General features: G+C 40.0%; 1 protein-coding gene across 4 annotated transcripts in view; it reads left to right on the top strand.

Annotated features, from left to right (window-relative positions):
- The window catches only part of pola1 (polymerase (DNA directed), alpha 1), a 71,679-nt gene that overhangs the window by 32,089 nt on the left and 16,523 nt on the right, over nt 1–23,067 (top strand). For 3 of the 4 annotated variants that reach the window (XM_047349940.1, XM_047349939.1, XM_047349942.1), the window contains 5 exons: nt 18–149; nt 242–416; nt 1,097–1,278; nt 3,993–4,124; nt 17,369–17,485. In XM_047349940.1, the coding sequence (XP_047205896.1) occupies nt 18–149; nt 242–416; nt 1,097–1,278; nt 3,993–4,124; nt 17,369–17,485 (738 nt within the window). Of the gene's footprint in view, nt 1–17; nt 150–241; nt 417–1,096; nt 1,279–3,992; nt 4,125–4,388; nt 4,535–17,368; nt 17,486–23,067 lie in introns of those variants that run through there. The other variant, XM_047349941.1, reaches the window with a different exon arrangement.

The following is a 23,067-nucleotide window of genomic DNA, read 5'->3' as shown; positions in this document are numbered from 1 at the left end:
TTCTCCTCCCCTGTCAGGCATTGACAAAGGATCCTCAGGACTACCCAGATAAGAAGAGTCTCCCTCATGTGCACGTTGCTCTGTGGATAAACTCTCAGGGAGGTCACCGTGTCAAAGCCGGAGATACAATCTCATACCTCATTTGCAAGGTGCATGGATATAAGATAGAAACATTTTCATCGCCGATACCTTTCACTCCTTTCCCTCAACTTAGCTCCTGGTATTCTATCTTTTCTTCCAGGACGGCTCCACGTTGGCAGCCAGTCAGAGAGCCTACGCCCTGGAGCAGCTTCAGAAGCAGGAGGGTCTCAGTGTGGACACGCAGTACTACCTGGCCCAGCAGATCCACCCTGTAGTTTCTCGCATCTGTGACCCTATTGAGGGAATTGATAGTGTGCTCATAGCTACATGGTTAGGTAGGGTTATTACACATTATTATAGGCGTAAGAAGCCTTTGTATTACCTACACTCAAACGCCATCTAGTTTTGCAACCAATTATTTGGAAAGCATGCCAGGAAAAAGTCTTTTTTTTTGTCCTACGATCCCAAACATAAACATGTGCCATATATTGGACTCTTTTGAAGCTTTAACTGAGCCCATGTGCTTTGGTCTGCTGAACTTAACACGAGCCTTTCAGCAGCAAACATTCCTGGTGGGTCTGGGATAAAACAATGAATATGTAAGGAAAAAAAGTATGATGGAGGATCTGTGATGCTGTGGGCCTGGTGCTTTTCTAATGGCCATCAGGATCTTGTTAAACTGTACAGAATCACGTATTTGGCATGAAATTTTAAATAAAAATCTAGAGTACTTTACATGTCAACTGAAAATGCGAATCAACGTGCTTAAATTAAAATTTAGATTTTTCTCTTAATTTTCTGTGTGACATATCCTACATAAGGGATTGTTTCACATAGTTCTGTCCTGGTTACCAAATGTTGTGGATGGTGCTGTAGTTATTGTATAAATGCATTCAATAAATTCATAGTTTAATTAATTTTCAAGTTGATTATTCTTGATTGGACTTTACACTAGTTCATCTAGTCTAAGAAAACACTTCAAAGAACCAGGAGTGAAAGATGTTGTCTGTCTCAGGTCTGGACCCGGGTCAGTTCAGATCCCAGCAGCAGTATCAGAGGGAGGAGGAGGCCGACGGCACTCTGGGAGCTCCGGTCCAGCTGAACGACGAGGAGCGCTATAAAGACTGCGAGAGGTTTACCTTCACCTGTCCCCAGTGTGGCACTGACAACATCTACGACAACGTCTTTGAAGGAGCGGTGAGTTCTTATTGAGCCACAAATCTCAAATAGGTAAAGGCTTATTATTGTTTTAATTGCATACAATTCTCATAATTCCTCTGATGTTTTACAAGCCATGGGGATACCCTCACAGTCAATCTTTTATTTTTTATGAAAGAGAAGATTTGACAGAATCAGAGATAAACAAAAAGATTTGATAGATTAGTCTTCTGAGGCACAAATAAGGAGAGTGGGAGCTGATGTTTCTGAAGGTCTTTTAGTAACGCTTCCTGCAAGGGATTCATTGTTTTAGCCATCCTCCATATTGTGTCTCCAGCTGTATTTCAGACAGCCGCCTGGCTCCGAGGCGGACTCTGTTTTCATTGGCATAGTTCAGACTCTGCAACTTGAAAAGCCTTCCCTTAACCCCGCCGCTCTCCGGACACACACTCGTACACATGTACACACTCATCTCCTACCATTTGTCAGGCCAAGGTCCTGAGTTGGAGTGTTATCAACTTCTAATGAGGAGCAGGGCACACAGCTTGTTCTTGTCTGGAAGGCTCTAATAAAACTGACAAGCCTCTGTCCTCGACAGGAGGAAAGAAGTTGCGTTAAATTAAAAAGAGGAGTGTCTCACACACATACACACAACATAAAAGGATGAGATCTTTTCACCCTTACACAAACAAGTATGTTCCAATCAGAAATGATCTACTAATAACGGAGTGACCTAGAAATAATCCGTCTGATTCACTTCAAAACTTCAAAATGACTAGTAGTTGGGTATTTTCCCTAACCCTGTCTGCCACGTGTTTAGGGGAACTGGTATGCACGCAGACACGCTGCAAACTGATAAGACTGTAAGTTAATTAAGGTGGTGAACACGGTTTAACAGCTTTGAGAGGGGAGGACGGATAGGCCTTGACTCCAGCTCTGACACAGAGCCAGAGATGGTAGGAGTAGGCGGCGATAGGCGATTGAGGACAGACAGGGGAGGAAGGTTGTTTGATGGGGATAGCTGGAGAGAGCAGGGATGAAAAGAGCACTGGGTGTCCTGTGTGGGCAGTTAAAACAGAAAGCTGCATATTATCAAACTGTTACAACAGACCGAAGTCTGTTTGAGCTGCAGACATGAGAACGTGGAGATGACATTTGGTTGGGGTTGCCGACAAGTGATTGGAATATAGCATCTTCACAAACACATAGAGGGGTGTTGTCTGTGTCATTTATCTGCTTCTTCAGAAATGATCTGACAAATAAGTTGTGTGTAATTTTTAGTGGATCCAACTTGTTTGGTTGGGAGTAGGAGGTGTGTCACAAATCAAAAAGTCTGGAATGAAACAAGTGAGATAAACAGCAAGACTGGGAGGAGATTGTGGCGTGGGAAGAAGGGAGGCTGCCTTCATGGAAAGTAGACTGGAAAGGAGGAAAGTAAGCTGGGAAAATACAGAGGAGGGAAGAAGGGTTCCTTCTCAGTGGGGCTGCATTATTTCTGGAAAAGATTTAATTGCGATACTATTGCTCAGATTTGCATTGAAGATATAGATTATAATTAACCTTCATTTTGAAGCATTTTCTTTCTTTACAATGACATAATCCTGCCACAACTCTCCATGAGCTCTAGCATCTCAGCCACTAGAGAAATGTGGCTTGTGTGGGAATTATAGGAAGTTGGTCCACCACATGGTCAAATGTGTTGTAGGAATGCAGAGCACACTTGAAATATTGTATCCTATCAAATATTGTATCCAAGCAGTCCCATGCATTGCATACACATACACTGTGATGATGATATAGCTGGCTGTTATTTAAATAAGAGCTTCAGAAATTGAACTGGGAATTTAATCCTGGAATAGTTTAAAAACTGGACAATATGGAGCCCTGAGGAAGGAAGAAAGTGTGGTGCTTATTACAGAAGCTCAGAAATTTGAGTTGGACTGTTATCGTATTTTCCTCTCTAAAAAGAAGTGATTCAAGCAAACAAAAATCATTCTTCATGTCACTTCCTTTGGTTCCTGTCATTGACTTCTCTGCAGAAACCCATTTTTTTTTTACTGCTGATGTCAATGCGACAGGTAAATGGAGTTAAGGGTACAAGGGGAAAGTGTTTAAAGTCGTTGCATTTAGTGTAATTGTTATGTAGCGGGGCTTCCTTTCGTCCTTGCATTAACTATAAGCCCTCCTGTCAAGTGGACAGTTCAGGGGGTCACGCTGACCTGTTTTCTTCAGGTTTCAATAATGTTAAAATTTACTGTGCACTGGGAGGGGGGGTCACTTTCAGCTTTTATATTGTCAGTGTTTGACATGCTCTTTGGTGCTGGTTTAAAGTTAATGGACAAGTTTCCATGTTGCAATACATAACTGCTTTTTCTGATTACAGGAGGAAAACCTGAGCTATGATGAATTCTTGTATGAGAGACTCTATATTTATGCACAGCAGAATGAGATTATAGTAATTATTTAACCTTTCCATCATTGGTATAGCTTACTTCAGATAAAACGTAAAAAGAAAAAAGCATAATGTGTCCTTTGGATTTTATGTTCATCTTTTTGTTTCTGCTTCTGGTTTATTAAGAAAAATCATGATTTATTTTTGGTGTCTGTGTATATTGTATTTAAATTGTTCTGCACAGGGTATTACCTTTTCGAGTAAGTTGCAGCTCAATGCTAAGACTCTTATTGAAATTCTGATAAAAGTACTGATGTGTGTTTTTCTGATGTTCTGTGATGTGACATGTTTCCTTTTTCAGGGTGAAAGAGTTGAGCCCAGTTTGATGCGTTGCTGTCACATCCCTTGCACGAACCGTCCCATCGACCATATTGTCAACATGAGCAACAAGCTGCTACTCGACATCCGTCGCCACATCAAAAAATACTACTCTGTGAGTATATTTTATGTATAAGAATGTTATAGTGATTCCTATGATATGGATAAAAGAGGAATACGTTTATCTTGGAGTCTGAAAATCTATTTGTACACAGTTGTGTGCAGAAATGCAAAAACATTCATCAACACTTGGATAGAGATGCAATAGTCAAGAGATTTGTGGCCTGTTTCAGATCTGTTTTGTAAAGCTTTGAGGTGCCGATACTGATTTTAGTCGATTTAGATTTCTATTGCCCCTTTTTCCACCTGTTTGTTTTAGGCAGCTCGGCTCCGCTCCACTCAGTTTCGCTCTACTCCCCACTTCCAACCATCATAGTTGTGAGCTGTGCTGCTAATAACGGGCGGCTGCTCTCTGCCTGCTCCCTCCTCCTACAGATGCTGGTTCGCTTAAGGAGCGTCAATAAATTTCCGAACTGAAACTGTTGTTTCTTGGTGGTATTGTTTTGTGTGTTTTGGGGAAACATTTGTGCAACAGAACAGCTGATTTTATGTGTGGTTTAGGACGTTATTAAATACATTGTGCCCCGTCTGAGTGTAATTCAGAAAGCTGATGTGTCCTTTTTCTTTTCTCGTAGCCTTCAGGCATGGTTCATGATTTACAAGTAGTAAACTTATATTTAGATTTTACCCGATCCAGCAAATATGGTCCCTAATATTATTGTAGTCACTCTTGAGTTTTATTAACTTTTCCCTGCATTACCTCAGCGAAACCTGTCCTATTTCTCCTTCTCCCACGGCCAATCAGTGAACAGCAGTCTGTTCAGGTCACATGTTGTCCTGACTCAGCCCCAGTCGGACCTGCTCAGGAGCAGGGACCAAAAAAGTGGGTGCCGGTACTGAAAAAAAGGTAATGTAAACGCGAGCCGAGTGGAATCGAGTAGGACCAAATCCTGCCAGTGAAAAAGGGGCATAACATAAAAGAAGATAAGAGTAGCATTCACAATATTAGTTTTAGCCTTCCTAATAATAATGATAATAATAATTTGCTTGCAGTACAAGCAGAGGCAACAGTTTACTAATATTTTCAAACAAAGCAAAACTGATTGTGCAATTTATTAATTTGTCTTTAGCATCTTTGATTAGCAATTAGCGCTGCTATCGGTACTAAATATAGTATCCACATGTATTTTTCAGAGAATGTAGATCCTTACCTTGACTGAGATTTCCAAACAACATTTCCAAATCCAACATGTTTCATGACAGAGGTTGAAAGACATAAAGATTGCTGCATTTAACTTAGCCTTCCTGTTATCTGCTTTCTCTTGTACACTCTCAGCCTGAATGAAAAGCAGGCAATAGTTTAACACTTGCATGTGGTGCTATCGCTGATCGGAAAAGGATACGTTTTTTCCGTTTCCGACCAGCTGGTAGCGGGTCACGGATCAAGCTCAAAATCATCTGATTCCAGTCACCAGCCAATTTCTCTGTGCCTCGGTAGTTTCAGGATTTTTTTACCCGGCAGGTGTTGGGCATATGACAAATGGAGCATATTCTTAAATAAATTAAATCAAGGCTTCAGCTGACAAATTGCAGTAGTCAGATAAACAGCTGCACACTGTAATGAAATAGTCAAAAGTTCCAGAAAGTATCCCTGAAATGTTCACATGCTGCTTAAAACAACAGGGGTTCCAACAGATGCAGCTTGAGTAAGAAAAGCCGTCATGAAGATGTTAGACTAAAGAACACCTCAGTAGGACAGAGTCACTGACATTTTCAGCCAGAGAGCACACTGTATATGAATATGAGGTCTGTCTGTCTGTCTGTCTGTCTGTCTGTCTGTCTGTCTGTCTGTCTGTCTGTCTGTCTGTCTGTCTGTCTGTCTGTCTGTCTGTCTGTCTGTCATCATTTCTTTATAATTTAAGCTCATGGAGTTTTATTAATCTTGTGTTTAGGTTGACTTTAACACATGCTGATTAATGTGCATTCTTAGTGGGCCGAGCACATCAAACACACACACACACACACACACACACTTTCAACCCCACCCCCAACACAATCGTGTACAAAAACATGAAGCCCAGAAGAAACGAACCGTGTCTGATTTCTTATTTTATAGTTTTGTTTGCTGAACACTAAAAGGAAAGTCAGAATTAAATGCCTTTAAGTAAGGGTTGTTTAGCATTTGTACACGGAGAGAGGTTGTTTCAGAAATGCTTGTAAACAGTGAAAATGAGAATCTCGAGCCCCGTTTTTTTATTACTTTGACTTTAAGACATACCCAGTAAAGCTACTGGTTGTTAGTAAGCGATATGTACACCATGCACAGAAACTAAGAGGCGTCTCTAAATAAAAAATAAAAAAGATAGTTTGATCCCCACAACTGTAATAAAAGATGAGAGTACTGTGCTGTAGATGCTATACAGAGCCTTGCAAAAGTACCTATAGACTTTCTCCACATTTTGTCCCTTCGCAACCACTAACTTCAGTGGGATTTTGTGTTGTAGGCCAACACAAAGGTCTGCATAATTGTCAATGGGACGGTTTTAAAACAAATCTGACAGTTGTGGTGTACATATGTATTCACCCACCTGTCAATACCATCTTTTGCTGCAGTTACAGATGCAAGTCTTTTGAGGTAGCTTTCTACCAGCTCTGCACACCTGGAGACGGAAATTTGGACCCTTCTTCTTTGCAGAAAAAAAGCTCAAGCTCAGTTATGTTGGATTGAGAGCGTATCTAAGCAACAAATTCTCATTTGGATTTGTGGTTGAAATATGTGTTTATCTAAGCTGGCCATTGTAGCTCTGACTTTAGGTTTAGGGTCATTGTCCTGCAGGATGGTTTCAAATCTTGTGCAAAAGGTTTTCTTTAGGATTGCTCTGTATTTCCATCTTCCCATCAACTCTGACCAGCTTCCCTGTCACCTGCACCCCCACAGCATGACTCTACCACTACCATGTTTCTCAGTGAGAATGCTGTGTAGATTTCCTCCACACATTTTACATGTATGCCAAAATGTTCACCTATGATCCCATCTGGCCAGAGCACAGTCTCCAAAATTACCCCTGATTTTTGCTTTGTTCCTTTGTCTTCCTGATGCTTCCTGATGTGTAGCACCTTACCACCAAAGCAAATTCCTCGAACATATGAAACGTTACTTGGCAATAAAGTTTTTTTCTGATTCTGTCTGTTCACAAATGCTCTATAACAAACTTCTGAACAATTGCACAGAACAGCGGGATTTATGCTGAGTTTAAATTACTCACAATTGGATTATATTTAATTATTAAGCCAATAGAACAAATGATAAAGCCATGTGTTGGTTTCCTTGCAATTCAGTTTATTTATCCAACACCAATCCACTACACATCAGGGGTGTTGGATAACATCTGTTTTTAGTTCATTTAAACCCCTAATTTTGGGAACCAGCCAAAAGCAGACCTCAGAAGTGCATGGCTGTACAGTTTGTTGCAACGTTTTGCTGCGTTGCTACACTCGGCAGCTGTTGAGAACCAGGGCTTTGGTGCTCTGGAGCAGTCAGAACGCAGTGACCCCCAACAATGCGAGACTAAATCAAAGTGACGGGATCACTGAAATCAGCAGGGTAGCTCTAGGAGTATAAATGACATTTATTTTCTTCAGAGTAAACTAACCAGCACATTACTGCTACTGTAGCTGATAGTTATGAAGCTTTAGGAAATGTATCGCTTTGAGTGAGTGAGGTCAGCGTCTGTGGGGAAAATGGTCTAACTCTCTGCTTAGGTTAATAGTGCAGCTTATGAGCACTTATCAGCATAAAATGATATTTTCTTATTCAGTTTTAGTCCGTGGTAGGACCATTGGATATGAAGCAGTATAGAGGACTGTTTGGTCACTGTACCCAGCCTGTGGCCTGAGAGTAAATTAAACTGGATGCCTGTGTCGTCTCTCTCTCTCTCCGGGGCAGCTTCCAACACTTTGGTTTTAAGTGTGTGTGGAATGCGCCGTCTGTAAAAGTTTGTGTGTGTGAGGAGGGGGGTAATTCTCCCACAGTGCTGAACAGAAATCAATTAGTGTGGTGAATGTGAGGGGATTGAGTCCCCCCTCAGCCCCTTTGTGATTATGTGTGAAACAGCTGCTACCGCTGAATACTTACATGTCACACAGCAACACGCACACACACTCTCTCAAATGCACACACCACTGTAGGCTGAACAGCAGTAGACACAGCACACACAGCGGGGCAATGAAGAGGGATAATATTGTGTAATTAAGGATTCCTTTCAGGCCGAGGGAGAGTTCAAATAGAGCTGTTTGTCTGGCCAGATAGAGTGAAAGCTTTGTGTGTGTGTGAGTGTGTGTGTGTATCGTGAATCGGAACCAGAGGCACATTAATCATTAGGGAAATTACCTCTTATCCCCCTCCTCACCGTCACCTCCATGATTATCAATAAACCAGCACCCTGAGAATGAGCAAACACTTCTCCACAACCAGCCCTCTCTGTCCCACACTCTCACACAGACACACACGCTGTCCTTTCGTCGTCTCGAACCCCCGTCTTAGTCAAAATGAGAGATTTGTTTATTACCTGATCCGCTCAATCCTCCCTGTTTTTTTTTTTTTTTTTAACCCCTCCCATCTATCCACCGTTGCCATGGCATTTAACAAATTATTGCAATTACCCTCGTCATGCGGGTCGCCCCTGGAAACGGGCTGAGGGGCACGGGAGGAAAGGAGGGGGTTGTTGGATAAAGAGAAGGATGAATGAAGACCAGGGAAGGTGATAATCCTGTTTTGAACAAAAGGTCAAATTGTTGAATAGTGAAGCTTTGATTAAGCGGAGGAGGTACAAAGTGGAGCCGTTTGAGCTCTTTTCACTGTGCGGGTTTGTGTGAAAGTGTGTGTTTGTAAAGTGGACCAGTTTTCAGGTCTGATCTCCTTGGAGCTGGAAATGTGGACTGATGAAACACGAAAAACAGACAGGAGTCTTTCTGGTTCGTGTGTGGGACTTTAGCAGGTGGATTCTTGCAGGAATCCCACCAGAGGAAGGCTTCTTTAGTTCACTTTAGGACTGGAGAACAGCTTTTTACTTGATCTTTCATTTTGATTGATGGAACAAAACAATTTAAAAACCCTATTTTCTTTTTTGGACGGCCCTGGATGAATGCTGACCAATGATTTTTATTTCTTCCAGTTTTTATTTTCTTGCCTTGCAGCAAGAAGGTCCTTGGTCTGACTCCCGGATGGGCGTCTTTCTGCATGGAGTTTGCATGTTCTCCCCGTGCATGCGTGGGTTCTCTCCGGGTACTCCAGCTTCCTCCCACAGTTCAAAAACATGACTGTAAGGTTAATTGGTCTCTCTAAAATTGTCCTTAAGTGTGAATGAGTGTGTGCTTGGTTGTTTGTCCTGTGTGTCTCTGTGTTGCCCTGTGATGGACTTGCGACCTGTCCAGGGTGTACCCTGCCTCTCACCCGTAGACCACTGGAAATAGGCACCAGCTCCCCCATGACCCACTTTGGAATAAGCGGTAGAAGAGGCATGAATGGAAATAAAGTCAGAATATTAGATAAATTAATGCTTTTTCAAACAATAAAATGAAACTCCACGAACAAATATTAGGTCTTATAGCTACCAAGTTTTCTGGCCAATTCTCACAGCTTCCTTAATACACCTAAGCGGGTAACTCTGACGTGCTGATTGAAACATATGTAACATGTAAATGTAATGCACATTATCCTAAATCTAATAATGTGCAGGTTTTTGATAGAGGTGGTAGTTATGAATTGAAATTAAGTGACCAGATTCTGCCCATCGAAGCATATGTTCCTCATATCTTTTTACATTCAGATTTCTTTCTACTTATCAGCGTTTGGAGCTGACAGAGGGAACGTGGTCAGATTGTGATCTCATGCTGAATAATTGGTGCATCACCAGCTTTACGTACAAAGTGTATTTGAATAGCTGCATTTTCTGCTTGTAGCATCATTTATATTTCTGTATTGTGCAGAACTGAGGAAACCATTTTTAATGTAAACCTAAAGTGACTCAAACCTCCCCTTTTCAAGCTTAAAAACTGTTTTTTATTTATTTATTTTATACTTTATAATCAACAGAAAATCTTCTGATGAATGTGAAAAGTGAAAAGTTAACAGTGGTCCTCAAACTATTTAGAAATGGGACTACCTCTGTTAATAAGCATTTCATCTACTACCGTGTAGAAGAACATTTAAAGACAGACAGACATTGCAATATCAATAGTACTGGAACCCAAGGATACATTATTTCAGGAGCCAGGAATCCATGCTCTCCCATATCCATAATGTATTTCGCCAGCTGGATTGACTCTTAACTGCCCTTAATGTCCACACCTGTTGTAGATTTTTAGCTCACAGAGCTTTATCATCGCAGTGTGTAAAGGTAGTGAAAGACAAAAGTGAGATAACTGTAAATCATAACGCGATAGCAGTTTTCTATAGTAAACATATTTTTCTGATATTGTTCACCCCTGATTGCATCGGGACTTGTTTTATAGTTGAAACAAAATGTACAAAAAGTGCTTTAAAGCAACTCCTCCATCATTGGTTCAGAGATTCATTGTTTGTGTGACCCAGTGTTACCAGGCAGAGAAAGTTTGCTGTTGTAAATTTCAAGTTTCTTACCAACATGGACATCAAAATCCATTATGGCTGCCTTTCTCTAGAAACTTGAGGAATGGTTGCAGCAAAAAACTATTTCTTTAAACGTCTGAATATTTGTTTGTAATTTTATGATCCAGCCTTTTTTAGGGAACATGTTGCTGTAATGTGTGAGGTGTAACAATGCACAGACTTGCATTATTAACATGAAGGGTGTCGTGTACAGTAGATGAATAGCTTAAACTACTAACATATATCTTGCATAATGCTACTGAAAACCAACACTCTTATAAGAGTAAAAAAGAAAAGATGTTCAACCCCTAAACTAATAATTTGTTCAACCCCATTTTGATTCAACTTTAACATTCAGTCTTCCTGAGTTTACGCCTGTCATCTGTAGTCAATCTGATGGACCTCAATCAAAGTTCAGCTATCTTAGTAGGACTATCCTGACATTTGCTCACTTGCATCATTTAGCTAAAGTCATAGTTTGTAGGGAGGTTACAAAGTTCATCTCACTGTACAAATGTAAAACATTCGCTGCGTTATGTGCGTCATGACATAGTTTATTTATTGATATTTGGAGATATAGGGTAATGCGAACATAATAAAAACTGAAGAAAAGACGAGACTGAAACTGGTCAAGGAGGCTACCTGGAGCAACAGTGTTATGGTTTCTGTGGTGGCAGCATACCGCTCTGGGGGTTGCTTTATGAATAGCTCCAAATAGCAATCAGTTTTAGCCACAAACCTTCAGCTCTCTGCTGGAAAGCTGAGGGATTTCATTTTTCAGCGTTACAGCGAGTACAAACATACATCAAGATCAACCAATGGATGAGTTGGGGAGAGTTAAAGGAATGACCTAGTCAGAGCTCACAACTAAATCTGATAGAAACTCTGTGGGGTCGCCTGAAGAAAAGCGAGGACAAGAAATGTCCACATAACTCAATTGGAGAACTTTATGAAGGTAGACCGACGAATGAAGTCTAGTCAAGATGTGGTGTGCCTGCAGAAGCCTACCAGAAGACTGAATGCTGAAAGGGATTCCAAAAGTACTTCAACAAAGTATTGATTTAAGGGGGGCGGCACTTATGCAACTAGGTTATTGGACTTTTTTTACTTTTTATATTTTTCCCCCTAACCTTTTTTTTCTTTCAACTGACATTTAACAGGATGAACAAGGCCTCTTTTTTAGTGATTAGCTCAACATCACAGTTAATTCACTGTAAAATATTTGCCTTTCAAATAATTCATGCCAAGTTTTTATTTAAGTACCACCAGTAGTCCTTGAGCCACAGTTTATTGCTCTAAGACTCAGGTGGTAGGTGTAGAGGTAGTGAGGCCAAGCATCGATCCAAGGCAAGTTCATGTTAATATAAATGAAAATAAATCCTTTCAAACACAGTCATAAATACAAAATCCTCAATCCAAAACTGTTCCCCTGGGATTGCTTAGGAAAAAAAAAAAAAATTCTTGCTAATTGACGTCAATTTTAACCGGTTTGTTACACATGCTGCCAAATGCATTCAGTGAACAGACTGAATGTGTAAGCATAAACTGCCTTTTTTTTGTGTGTGAGAGTTGGAAAGAGGCCCACTCTGACTCCAGAACGATTCAGGAGCATCAGACTTTGCTTCATACAGCCCAGGAGCTGCAATGGAAAACTAAAACCACTAGTTTTCTGCAACAATGCAATGGAGCAAAAAGGTTTGGGAGGAAACCAGGAGGAAAAAGCCGGCGGACAAAGAGGAGGAACAGAGGGGAGGGTATGTTTCGTGGTGGGTCCTGTCGTGGCCTGGTCTTGCCTCTGTTTGGTTAAATTATGTGGAACTCCACGTCTGCATTCAGTGTGTCAGGTATCCACTGCTATAATTATGCAATTATGAGCCTTTATTCTCTCACGTCCGACTGTACACCCCCCATCCCCCCTCGCTCGCTACAGCAGAATGCCTCAATTAGATGTTTTTCTTTTTTTCTCCTTTTCTTCCTGCCTCACTCCTGATGTGCTTCTTGTTTTTTTATCCTTCATGTGTGCCTTCCAGGTCTAATGCACTTAATCTTACCTTGATTTTTATTTTTCTGCTTTGTGTAAATAACTATGGGGTCAGCAAACCTGAGCAGAAGGCCACTGTGGGAAGCTTTTCCTCCTTTGAACCTCCTCGGTCTTTAATGTGTTCCAATTAATTCATTGTGATGCATGTGTATGGTGACAGATTGAGTGTGAGCACAAACACATTGTTTGTGTGTGTGTGTGTGTGTATGTGTCATAACAGGAACAGCAATGTGTGGAGAAGTTACTGCCATAAATAGCCAAGCTGAAGAAACTCCACAAACAGCCCCCTCCTGCCTTCACCTCTTAAATCTCATCTCTATGATCCTTTGTCCTTCATGCGTCTTTATTCTAGCTGGAGACGGATCCTCATTTCCCATGATGCCCAGTTTTTTTTAACAAGGGTGGCTAAAGGTTGTGGTAATTAGACCTGGAGCTGGGATTTGTGGGTAAAGCTGTGAACTCTGGGACTTACTAATTGATTTGAGACATATGTGTGTGTTTAGTTTTCATTTAGAAGAGATTGGTTTGGTGTGTGTGTTCAGCCTGTTTGTGTGTAGGCCATGTTAAACAGTCCTCCGTCTACTTATGCATCTTTTGTTTGTTACCACTAAAAAAAATTCTAACTGCTGTAAAAAAACAAAACAAAAAAAACATTTTTTAATTTAAGCAGCTTTGAATCTTCATACTTGGTTGTTACAAATTTCACTGGTTACAACAAGCCTTATTAAAAATACATAATAAGCTGAACTGGACTGCATCGTTTTATCACAGGGATTGAATTTAGATGCATCCCTGTCTCTATGATTAAATTGACTGTATATTTCTGCATATTGTTTTTTTATTTTTTTGTAGAGCCTTGAGACGACATTTTTGTGAATCTAAAAATAAAATTAATTTAATTAAACTGGAATTGATAAATGTTTTGGTACAGCATGTCCAGCTCTAAAGTAGCATTTTTTTTAAATGTCTTGACTAGGGCTGCTTGTCTAATCTGTTGACTGTTTTTTTGATTAATCGATTAATTATTGGCTAGCAAAATATTAATAGGAGATTCTTTACAGAATTTGAACCAGGTGAAGCTAAAGCTATGCCACTTGAGCATATTGGATAGAGCATATTTACAGACACATTTTTCATCTTAAATGCAAAATGTTAATTTTTTTTTGTTCAATTTTGGCCTGATTACTGCTCTGAGTGGGTTGTTCTTTTAGCAAATGGCTTGTATTAGTCTGTATACTTCAGTTAATGATTATTCGATTACTAAATTAGTTGAGTTATTTCAATAATCGATCAATCATGATTAATCCAATTAATTGTTTCATTCCCCCTAATAATAATTAATAGTAATGGTAAATTTATTTGTAAAGTTTATAATTTTTATAGTATATAATATTTGTGCATTTTGATCAAAGTTTTGTACAGAAAATATAAAAACATTGTGGTGTTATAACATTGAATTATCTTATTTAGTGGGCATTACTCTCATAATTTAATAAGGAAGTTATAAATTATTTATATCTATTCATCCAGATGCTGTAAGCTGAACTCCTGTCTGTCACCTATATTATTTTGATATTGTTGCTTTTTTCATTTTGTTTAAACTATTTAGTTTTAATTGGGCTCACTTTAAGTTATGACCGTCTTATGAAATCTACAGACAACTTATTTTCTGGAGAAAAAAAACAAAAACATTTTTACTCCACTCTTATCTGTACAGTTTTGGATCAGGGAAGCCTTCACAACAAGCTCAGGATGTTTGGGTTGCAATCTAAAACAAGGAAAAAGCTGGAGTACAAGCCACTAACAGTGTATTTATCACATTTTATGTATTCAAACCCTGAAGAAACATGCTTTACAAACAGCTTATAAAGAACCGTGTTAGTTCCATGAGTGTGTTGCAACCTTCACATGTTATTAACCTGGCAGCCATATTACATTTAAAGTCAGGGTTTGACCTTGGACTGACTTTCAAAATCTGAATTCCAGTGGTTAATCTTGGCAGAGCTGTTCTGTCATGGTGCCCTTTAAACTTAAAGCTGCTTACAGCCAAATAAAATCACAGCAGAAACATCGTAGTCTTCTACTGTAGTGTAGGAACTTGGGTTCCTACACTACTGGGTACTTCCATCTGATTCTGTGAGATGCATGATGCTGGGTTCAGGAGAATGACACGAGATTACAGTTTTGTGATACTCTTGGGAAAACTAAGAATCCTGCTTTTTTGTATTTGTCATCAGTGTAGAATAATTAAGTCCACTAAAGGGTTGAATTTTTCCTTTTCAGGTTGGATCAGTTAAGTACTTTTTAATTGGGAACTAGAGATGATCAGAAGCACTTCAGACTCATTAAAACACAGAAATAGCCTTTTGGGTAGCTCCTAAGCAGATGCGAACTTCAGCATCATTAGCGGCTAACTGTTAGCATGTTGGGGGTGTCCTCGCAGTGCTTTCTTGTTTGTCAGTCTGATGGTCGAGGCTTCTTCGGTGTCGGTTCTGTTGACGGCAATTTGAGAACTACTTCCCTTTTTTCCTTCAAAAATAAGTCGCAAATGTAGATATAGGCCGTGACAAACTTAAAACACTCACCTTATCACCTAGCACCATATGAAGGTGCTATTATAGTAGCATGAATGTACTTACCCAGTCAGTCATGCTGACATCCAGCTGAACACTCTGCCAAGAAATATCTAGGAGTTTTAATATTGTTAAAACCTTAGTTCACCACTTTTATGAAAAAATATATTTTCTGATCTAATGTGTTGTTTAAAACCATTGAAAAAAAAAAAACTTTGTTTCGGCTTTTTCAAGAGAAGGTAGTGAAGTTTGTATAGATAGTCGATGCAATGTTGAAGACTAAACAGCATTCTTCACTGTTTTCAATATTGTTTTTCAGAGCTGATCAAGATGCCTGACAAAGACAGATGTAAAAATCAATCAGGGAACCACTGAGTGAGGGGGTGTGGACAGGGAGACAGGTGCACCGGTTTATTTTGAGTGAATAGAAGGAAGGAAAGATGGCTGCAGCAGAGGAGCAAAGGCGTTGATGACCGTGGGTGTTATGCTCTGTTATTAGTTGGGCATTAACCCCCCCTCCTTTTAAACCCTCTTGGTAATGACAGGGCATAAGAAGCAGAAGGTGGGGGGAGTCTGGAAGAGTATGGGGAGATTGAGAGGGTTAGAACACAGCACCTGCCCAGGGTCGCCGCCTTACCCCAGGAGGTCCTAACTACTGCCGTTTTGGCTGTCCGCTGTGCTGCCTGTGACTGAGCAGCACATTGACACACACACACAGGGAATAATCTGAAACGTAAAGTAAAACGTCAAGGCAGGACGTGAAGTCAGACGTGCACCTCTGTTTTCTCCCCTCTCTTCTTTCCCCGTCCAAAGCACTTGTTTTTTATTTAAATTTTTCTCATCCGACGAGTACTTTTGTTGTCAGATTGTTTTGCTGAATTAGAGCAACTAAATGGAAGCAACAATTTTCAGCAACATTTCCTCATTATGATAAACTGCTTCTTCTTTTTTTTAAGTGTCTCCAGCCAACAGCAGTTTTGTCAATTTTTGTAGAACATATTTATCGACTAAATAAATGGCTAGATGAACACGTTTTCTAAACAAGTAGTAGACTTCTGCTGCTAGAGAATCTGTTTTTGATTCAGAAAAAGTGCTTTGTAAACATTTATACACAGGATTTTTTACATGGCAAAATAAGTTGCACCAATAAGAAATGCAGGTGTTTAAAAAAGCTTTAGTTTACTGAATAGACATTGGTGCGTGGGTCACTTCATTCACAATCTTAACCCCTTAACATTTGGCCCAAAATATCTAAAAACAATGAAACGAGGCTTTTTCTCTGTAAAGGTAACACTCAATATTTTAGAAATATATTGTGACATTTTGTTGTAAAAACAAAACAAAAAACAAACATTATCATCTTTTGGTCATCTGGGGGCTCGTAGATTAGGGGCTCAAAGTCTGGAAATTTACGTAATTTGCTCTGATCTTTGAAAAGTGGAAGTTTCATAAATCCTTTATCGGTCATTTTCCTTCTTCTGTTCTCTAAAAGAAAAAATTATCATGCTCAATAAATCTAGATATTATGTTGATTTAAATTTAAATATATTTGATTTGACACCACACTGATTTTATGCTGGATTTTATTTGTATTCGTTTTTTGACTTATTATCTAAATGCCCATACATTCAATAAAATAAAAAATAGCTTTTTAACTCCTTTTTTTGAGTCTTGACAACTTTAAAATGATTAAAATTGATTTTTCCTTTTTTAAAACTGGCTCATTTTCAAATTTCAAACAAAGCAGATAGCATAAAATAGCATTTAGTTTGGAGTACACAGTCTTTCTTAATAGGTGCTTATAAGTCCAAGAGTTGGAGATGTTGAAATGGAGTCAATTTATTTTAGTCCAGAAGCCACACAAGCAGTACAGTGGCCTAATACCACACTGGATTCAAGCAGTTAACAGTCATGTTGTTCTCTAATGTCCAGAATGTTGTGAAAACCTCTAAAAATGTGTGGAAGCTCCGTTTGCATGTTCACTTCTGAGGTCTTCAGAAAAGTATCCAGAAACGCCCCTACGGGGTGGAAATAAAACTGATCTGTTTTCCGTACAGGGCTGGTTTGTGTGTGAGGACCAGGCCTGTCAGAACAGGACCAGGCGCCTGCCGATCGCCTTCTCCAGACACGGACCCATCTGCCCCGCCTGCACCCGGGCTACGCTCAGACCTGAGGTAATACACCTAGTTTACACTTGCAGAGCTCTGCTCTTCCCTGCTGTGTTGAATAAATGCACACTAGTATAAAGGTGACACACACTAAACCACAACAAGCTGCCTCTTTGCTCACACGCCGGGGGCTGACGTTGACTCGAATCCACTCTCTGGGGCTTTTTGTGTTCTGTGGATCTTTTCCAGATGATGGTGCTATGGAGCTGTGGTCTGAAATCTCCTCATGTGCACTGTATATCTCTGCTTATTAGTGTCACATTTCATCATATGCATGACATAATATCTTCTTTGTCTTGCCGCATGTGTGCGTGCGTGCCCATATGTCTGTGTAAGAGCTGGTTGGTAGTTCGGCCATTAAAACCAACTGTCTGTGTAGCTCTGCTCTTATGAACACTTTGTTAGTTTGACCACTGGATTTGAGAAAAACACTCTTCCTTTCAATTTGAACATGTCATTTCTCTGTCCCACTCTCACTCTCCTCGTTTCCACCATTGCCTCTCTTAACTCTCTTCTTTCAGGGTCTTTTTTATATATATATATATATATATATATATATATATTTCTCTGCTCTGCTCCTGTGTGTCTTCCCCCTATTCTGGCTGCTTTGCTCTGTCTGGCGATGTGGCGACAGGTTGTAAACCAGAAGGCCAATTTCTGCTGTCACTGTAGCCACTTAGGCGGCCATTGCTGTGCCTGAGGGCCGTGGCACTTTAAACTGCAGGCTGAATACAACATTTAACTTTTCTCTGCTTGCTCATGCAACATTTTTCTTTTCCAAATTTGCTGCCTGCATTCATTTTACTTTACTTTTAACTCCCCAGTCTTTGGACATATCTTTACAGGTCCTTCTCAAAATATTAGCATATTGTGATAAAGTTTATTATTTTCCATAATGTCATGATGAAAATTTAACATTCATATATTTTAGATTCATTACACACTAACTGAAATATTTCAGGTCTATTATTGTCTTAATACGGATGATTTTGGCATACAGCTCATGAAAACCCAAAATTCCTATCTCACAAAATTAGCGTATCATTAAAAGGATCTCTAAACGAGCTATGAACCTAATCATCTGAATCAACGAGTTAACTCTAAACACCTGCAAAAGATTCCTGAGGCCTTTAAAACTCCCAGCCTGGTTCATCACTCAAAACCCCAATCATGGGTAAGACTGCCGACCTGACTGCTGTCCAGAAGGCCACTATTGACACCCTCAAGCAAGAGGGTAAGACACAGAAAGAAATTTCTGAACAAATAGGCTGTTCCCAGAGTGCTGTATCAAGGCACCTCAGTGGGAAGTCTGTGGGAAGGAAAAAGTGTTGCAGAAAACGCTGCACAACGAGAAGAGGTGACCGGACCCTGAGGAAGATTGTGGAGAAGGGCCGATTCCAGACCTTGGGGGACCTGCGGAAGCAGTGGACTGAGTCTGGAGTAGAAACATCCAGAGCCACCGTGCCAGGCGTGTGCAGGAAATGGGCTACAGGTGCCGCATTCCCCAGGTCAAGCCACTTTTGAACCAGAAACAGCAGGCAGAAGCGCCTGACCTGGGCTACAGAGAAGCAGCACTGGACTGTTGCTCAGTGGTTCAAAGTACTTTTTTCGGATGAAAGCAAATTCTGCATGTCATTCGGAAATCAAGGTGCCAGAGTCTGGAGGAAGACTGGGGAGAAGGAAATGCCAAAATGCCAGAAGTCCAGTGTCAAGTACCCACAGTCAGTGATGGTCTGGGGTGCCTTGTCAGCTGCTAGGTGTTGGTCCACTGTGTTTTATCAAGGGCAGGGTCAATGCAGCTAGCTATCAGGAGATTTTGGAGCACTTCATGCTTCCATCTGCTGAAAAGCTTTATGGAGATGAAGATTTAATTTTTCAGCACGACCTGGCACCTGCTCACAGTGCCAATACCACTGGTAAATGGTTTACTGACCATGGTATCACTGTGCTCAATTGGCCTGCCAACTCTCCTGACCTGAACCCCATAGAGAATCTGTGAGATATTGTGAAGAGAACGTTGAGAGACTCAAGACCCAACACTCTGGATGAGCTAAAGGCCGCTATCGAAGCATCCTGGGCCTCCATAAGACCTCAGCAGTGCCACAGGCTGATTGCCTCCATGCCACGCCGCATTGAAGCAGTCATTTCTGCAAAAGGATTCCCGACCAAGTATTGAGTGCATAACTGTACATGATTATTTGAAGGTTGACGTTTTTTGTATTAAAAACACTTTTCTTTTATTGGTCGGATGAAATATGCTAATTTTGTGAGATAGGAATTTTGGGTTTTTATGAGCTGTATGCCAAAATCATCCGTATTAAGACAATAAAAGACCTGAAATATTTCAGTTAGTGTGCAATGAATATAAAATATATGAATGTTACATTTTCATCATGACATTATGGAAAATAATAAACTTTATGACAATATGCTAATATTTTGAGAAGGACCTGTATGTACTTGTCTGTTTGTATTTAGGTTTGTCTTTTGCTCTTGTTTCATTGTTTCAATAAATAAAGATTTATTAACATCTACCATTTTTGCCCATTCAAATATGGGACCAACAGGTTCATATTTTGCAACTGAACTTGTTTGATATTTCCCCTCCTTATTATTTTGTCACCTCATCACATTTTATATGCCGTTTCTCTTACAAAAGCGTGTAAAAAAAAAAATTATTTGATTCAGATATGAAATAGTGATAATTTTATATGATTGAGTGCCAACAACAGTTTAGCTTCTTTGACACAAGGCTATTTAATACCCCAGGGGATCATTCATTAATATATTTGGTATTGGCTGATCACTGATCTCCCAGAATTAAGGAAATTGGGGCTGATCAATTGGCCAGCCGATCAATCGGTGCACCCCTGGCTAAAACCACAGTGACCAAATAGAGGTCAGATAACATGGCAAAACACTCAAAACAGTCTCTCTTCTATACCTTATTAAATAGTCCTTCATCATACTACTTGCATTGCCCTGTAAAAGCTTAATACTTGAAAACATCCCCATTTTCTCATTTTACTACTAAAAACTTTAATGTATTTTATTGGGATTTTATGTGATAGACCAACACAAATTTGAGTATTTTATGCAAAATACTATTTGTGGCTCAACTTCTTCCTGAAAACACCAACTCCATTGTGAAGCAAAGTAGTGGCAGCATCATGCTCTGGGGAAGCCTTCCTTAATCATCTACAGAAAAACTGCAAAAAATGTTGAAACTGGGGCCAAGGTTCACCTTCCAGCAGGACAATGACCCTAAACCTACAGCCAGAGCTACAATGGAATAATTTAAATCAAAACATATTTGTATGTTGGGATGGCCCAGTCAAAGTCCAGTCAGAAACCCAACTGAGAATTTGTGGCAAGACTTGCAACTGATCTTTACAAATTCTCTCCATCCAACCCGATTTAACTTGAGCTGTTTGGAACATACTCAGTGAGAAGTGGCTCTACAAATCCACACTTCTCAGATTTGTATTTGTTAAAGAAATAAAACTATCATTTTCCTTCTACTTCACTCTGCTTTACATTGTTTCTATCACATAAACTCCCAATAAAATGTGTTGAAGTTTGTTGTTGTAACAAAGTTGCACGGCACTGGATATGTAACCAAAATTATGTCAAAAACAGCCAGCAGTAATAATTCCTACGATATGCTGGAACATTTAGTATATACCAAGATGTATACAAGGCAGAAATGCCTCAAGAAAAAAAAAGATAAATGTGAGAATATCAACAGTCGTTCCTGTGATTGAGAACCTAGACACAAAACCAGGCTATATTATACTTATAACTTATTTGAACCCTTCTACCAACTGATTTATTAATTTTAGCTGCTGTATGGAATAAGACACAAGTTTTTAAACATCAACATGTCGCATCGTTCTTCATGAGTTTGCGTTTCTGTTCACGCCACCATTCTGGTAACTTGTTTTAACCACTCCTGAGCGGCAGCACCAAATGTACTTTTTAAGGAAGAATAGATATTTCAACTTAAAGCTGTTCTTTGCACCTTGGCGTTGGAGTTGGCCTCACCTCTCCTGGATTCATTTGAAGCTATGTCTGATGGGCCATTGGCAACAAATTGACAAAAATCCAAAAGAGGGTTGAGAGAACTTTTAACTGTAAAGGTGTGAATGAAACACATTTTTCAGCCCTGTAATTTAAAGGTTCCACTTACTACCTTCAGGTTTTCAATACAGAATAGTCATTAGTTGATTTTTAGTCTTTAATATCTGGCCGCTAAACGCTCCTTTTTGTTAAAGTTGTCAGCCATTCAGGGAAACAAGCATCTGCCCTGCTGAAGTGCCCTTAAACCAAATGCTCAAACTCTAATTACCACCACTGAACTCTCTCTGTGTTGCATATTTTTCAGGAAACATTTATATTATGGCTCATAGTCGGCTAATATTGGCTGCTCCGTATATGGTAACACAGTTGTCTGAATCGAGCCGGTGCGGAGAGTAATAGCCCAGCAGCTTACATATTTAATTGGTGCTAATTATACGAAGCACTCAAGAGGTCATTCAGTGGCTGTTTGTGCTGGCGGTAGTGAGACTGCTCAGAGAAGGGAAGACGATGACTAAGCAGCCATTTTCCAATCAGACATCTGATTTCTTTAATCAGAGTTTGGGTTATTTGAATCTTCCATCTGATTGTTAGTCTGCTTGATCTCTGGCTTTATTGATGTCTGTCAGGATTTTCATGGGTTACTGAGTAAATGTCGTCCTTCAGCTTCCTGATGGACAATTACGGATCTCCCTTCCTTAATATTCTGTTCAGGAACAACTTATCTCTGTCTCTGAGTTCCTCCTCTGGTACATTATCCATCGCTGTGGGTTCTGTTTCTTCCCTTTCCTCCATCCATCTCTTCATCTCTCTTGCTCTGCCTCGTCCTTTTTTCCCCTCCCTCTTTCTCTGGACACAGTTTCAGAGCGTGATCTGATCTCCATGTAATGGGAGAGTAATAGGCACTCTGCCTTGATTGGTTGGTAATTTGGGGGAGTTATGCACAGGTGCAATTTGTAATATTTTCAGTAAATTAAATTTCTTTCTCTTTCTCTTCCTCTCTCCATCTCTCCTCTGTTTTTAATTCCTTTCCTTCCTCATCCAGTTTAAAATATATGTCCCAACTTTCGTTTTCCCTTTCCTTTTATTCCTCTGCTCCTTTCTTTTCATTTCTTTCCTTTTCTCCTTAGCTCTTATGCTCATTCTCTTGGCACATTCTCTCTCTCTCTCTTACCTCCTCCCTCTCTGCCTCCCTCTTTTTCTCCCCTCGTTTTATTGATGTACGCTCAGGCGCCCATTAGAGCTCCCTTTTTCCCTCTAGTGGAAATTGCAGCATGTTAATTTTCACACAAATTACGGCAATAGCAGGTATCTCTATTTGATACATTATAGCGGGAGCAATCAGAGATAATTGAGTGCCTTTCAGAGGGAGACGGCTGCATTCACTGCCGGCTCAAAGCTGCCCCATTATCGCCTAATCGCTCTTTAAACACTGAATTTTGCTGAACAAAAATTCTTGTCATAATTTTGCTTAAGTGTATTTGGAAATCACAGTCCTTTGAGCGAGGATA

Source organism: Girardinichthys multiradiatus, chromosome 21 (assembly GCF_021462225.1).
Source record: "Girardinichthys multiradiatus isolate DD_20200921_A chromosome 21, DD_fGirMul_XY1, whole genome shotgun sequence".
NCBI classification, from domain to species: Eukaryota; Metazoa; Chordata; class Actinopteri; order Cyprinodontiformes; family Goodeidae; genus Girardinichthys; species Girardinichthys multiradiatus.
The sequence above is the reverse complement of the archived record's forward strand: the minus strand, read 5'-3'. Positions and strand labels throughout refer to the sequence as shown.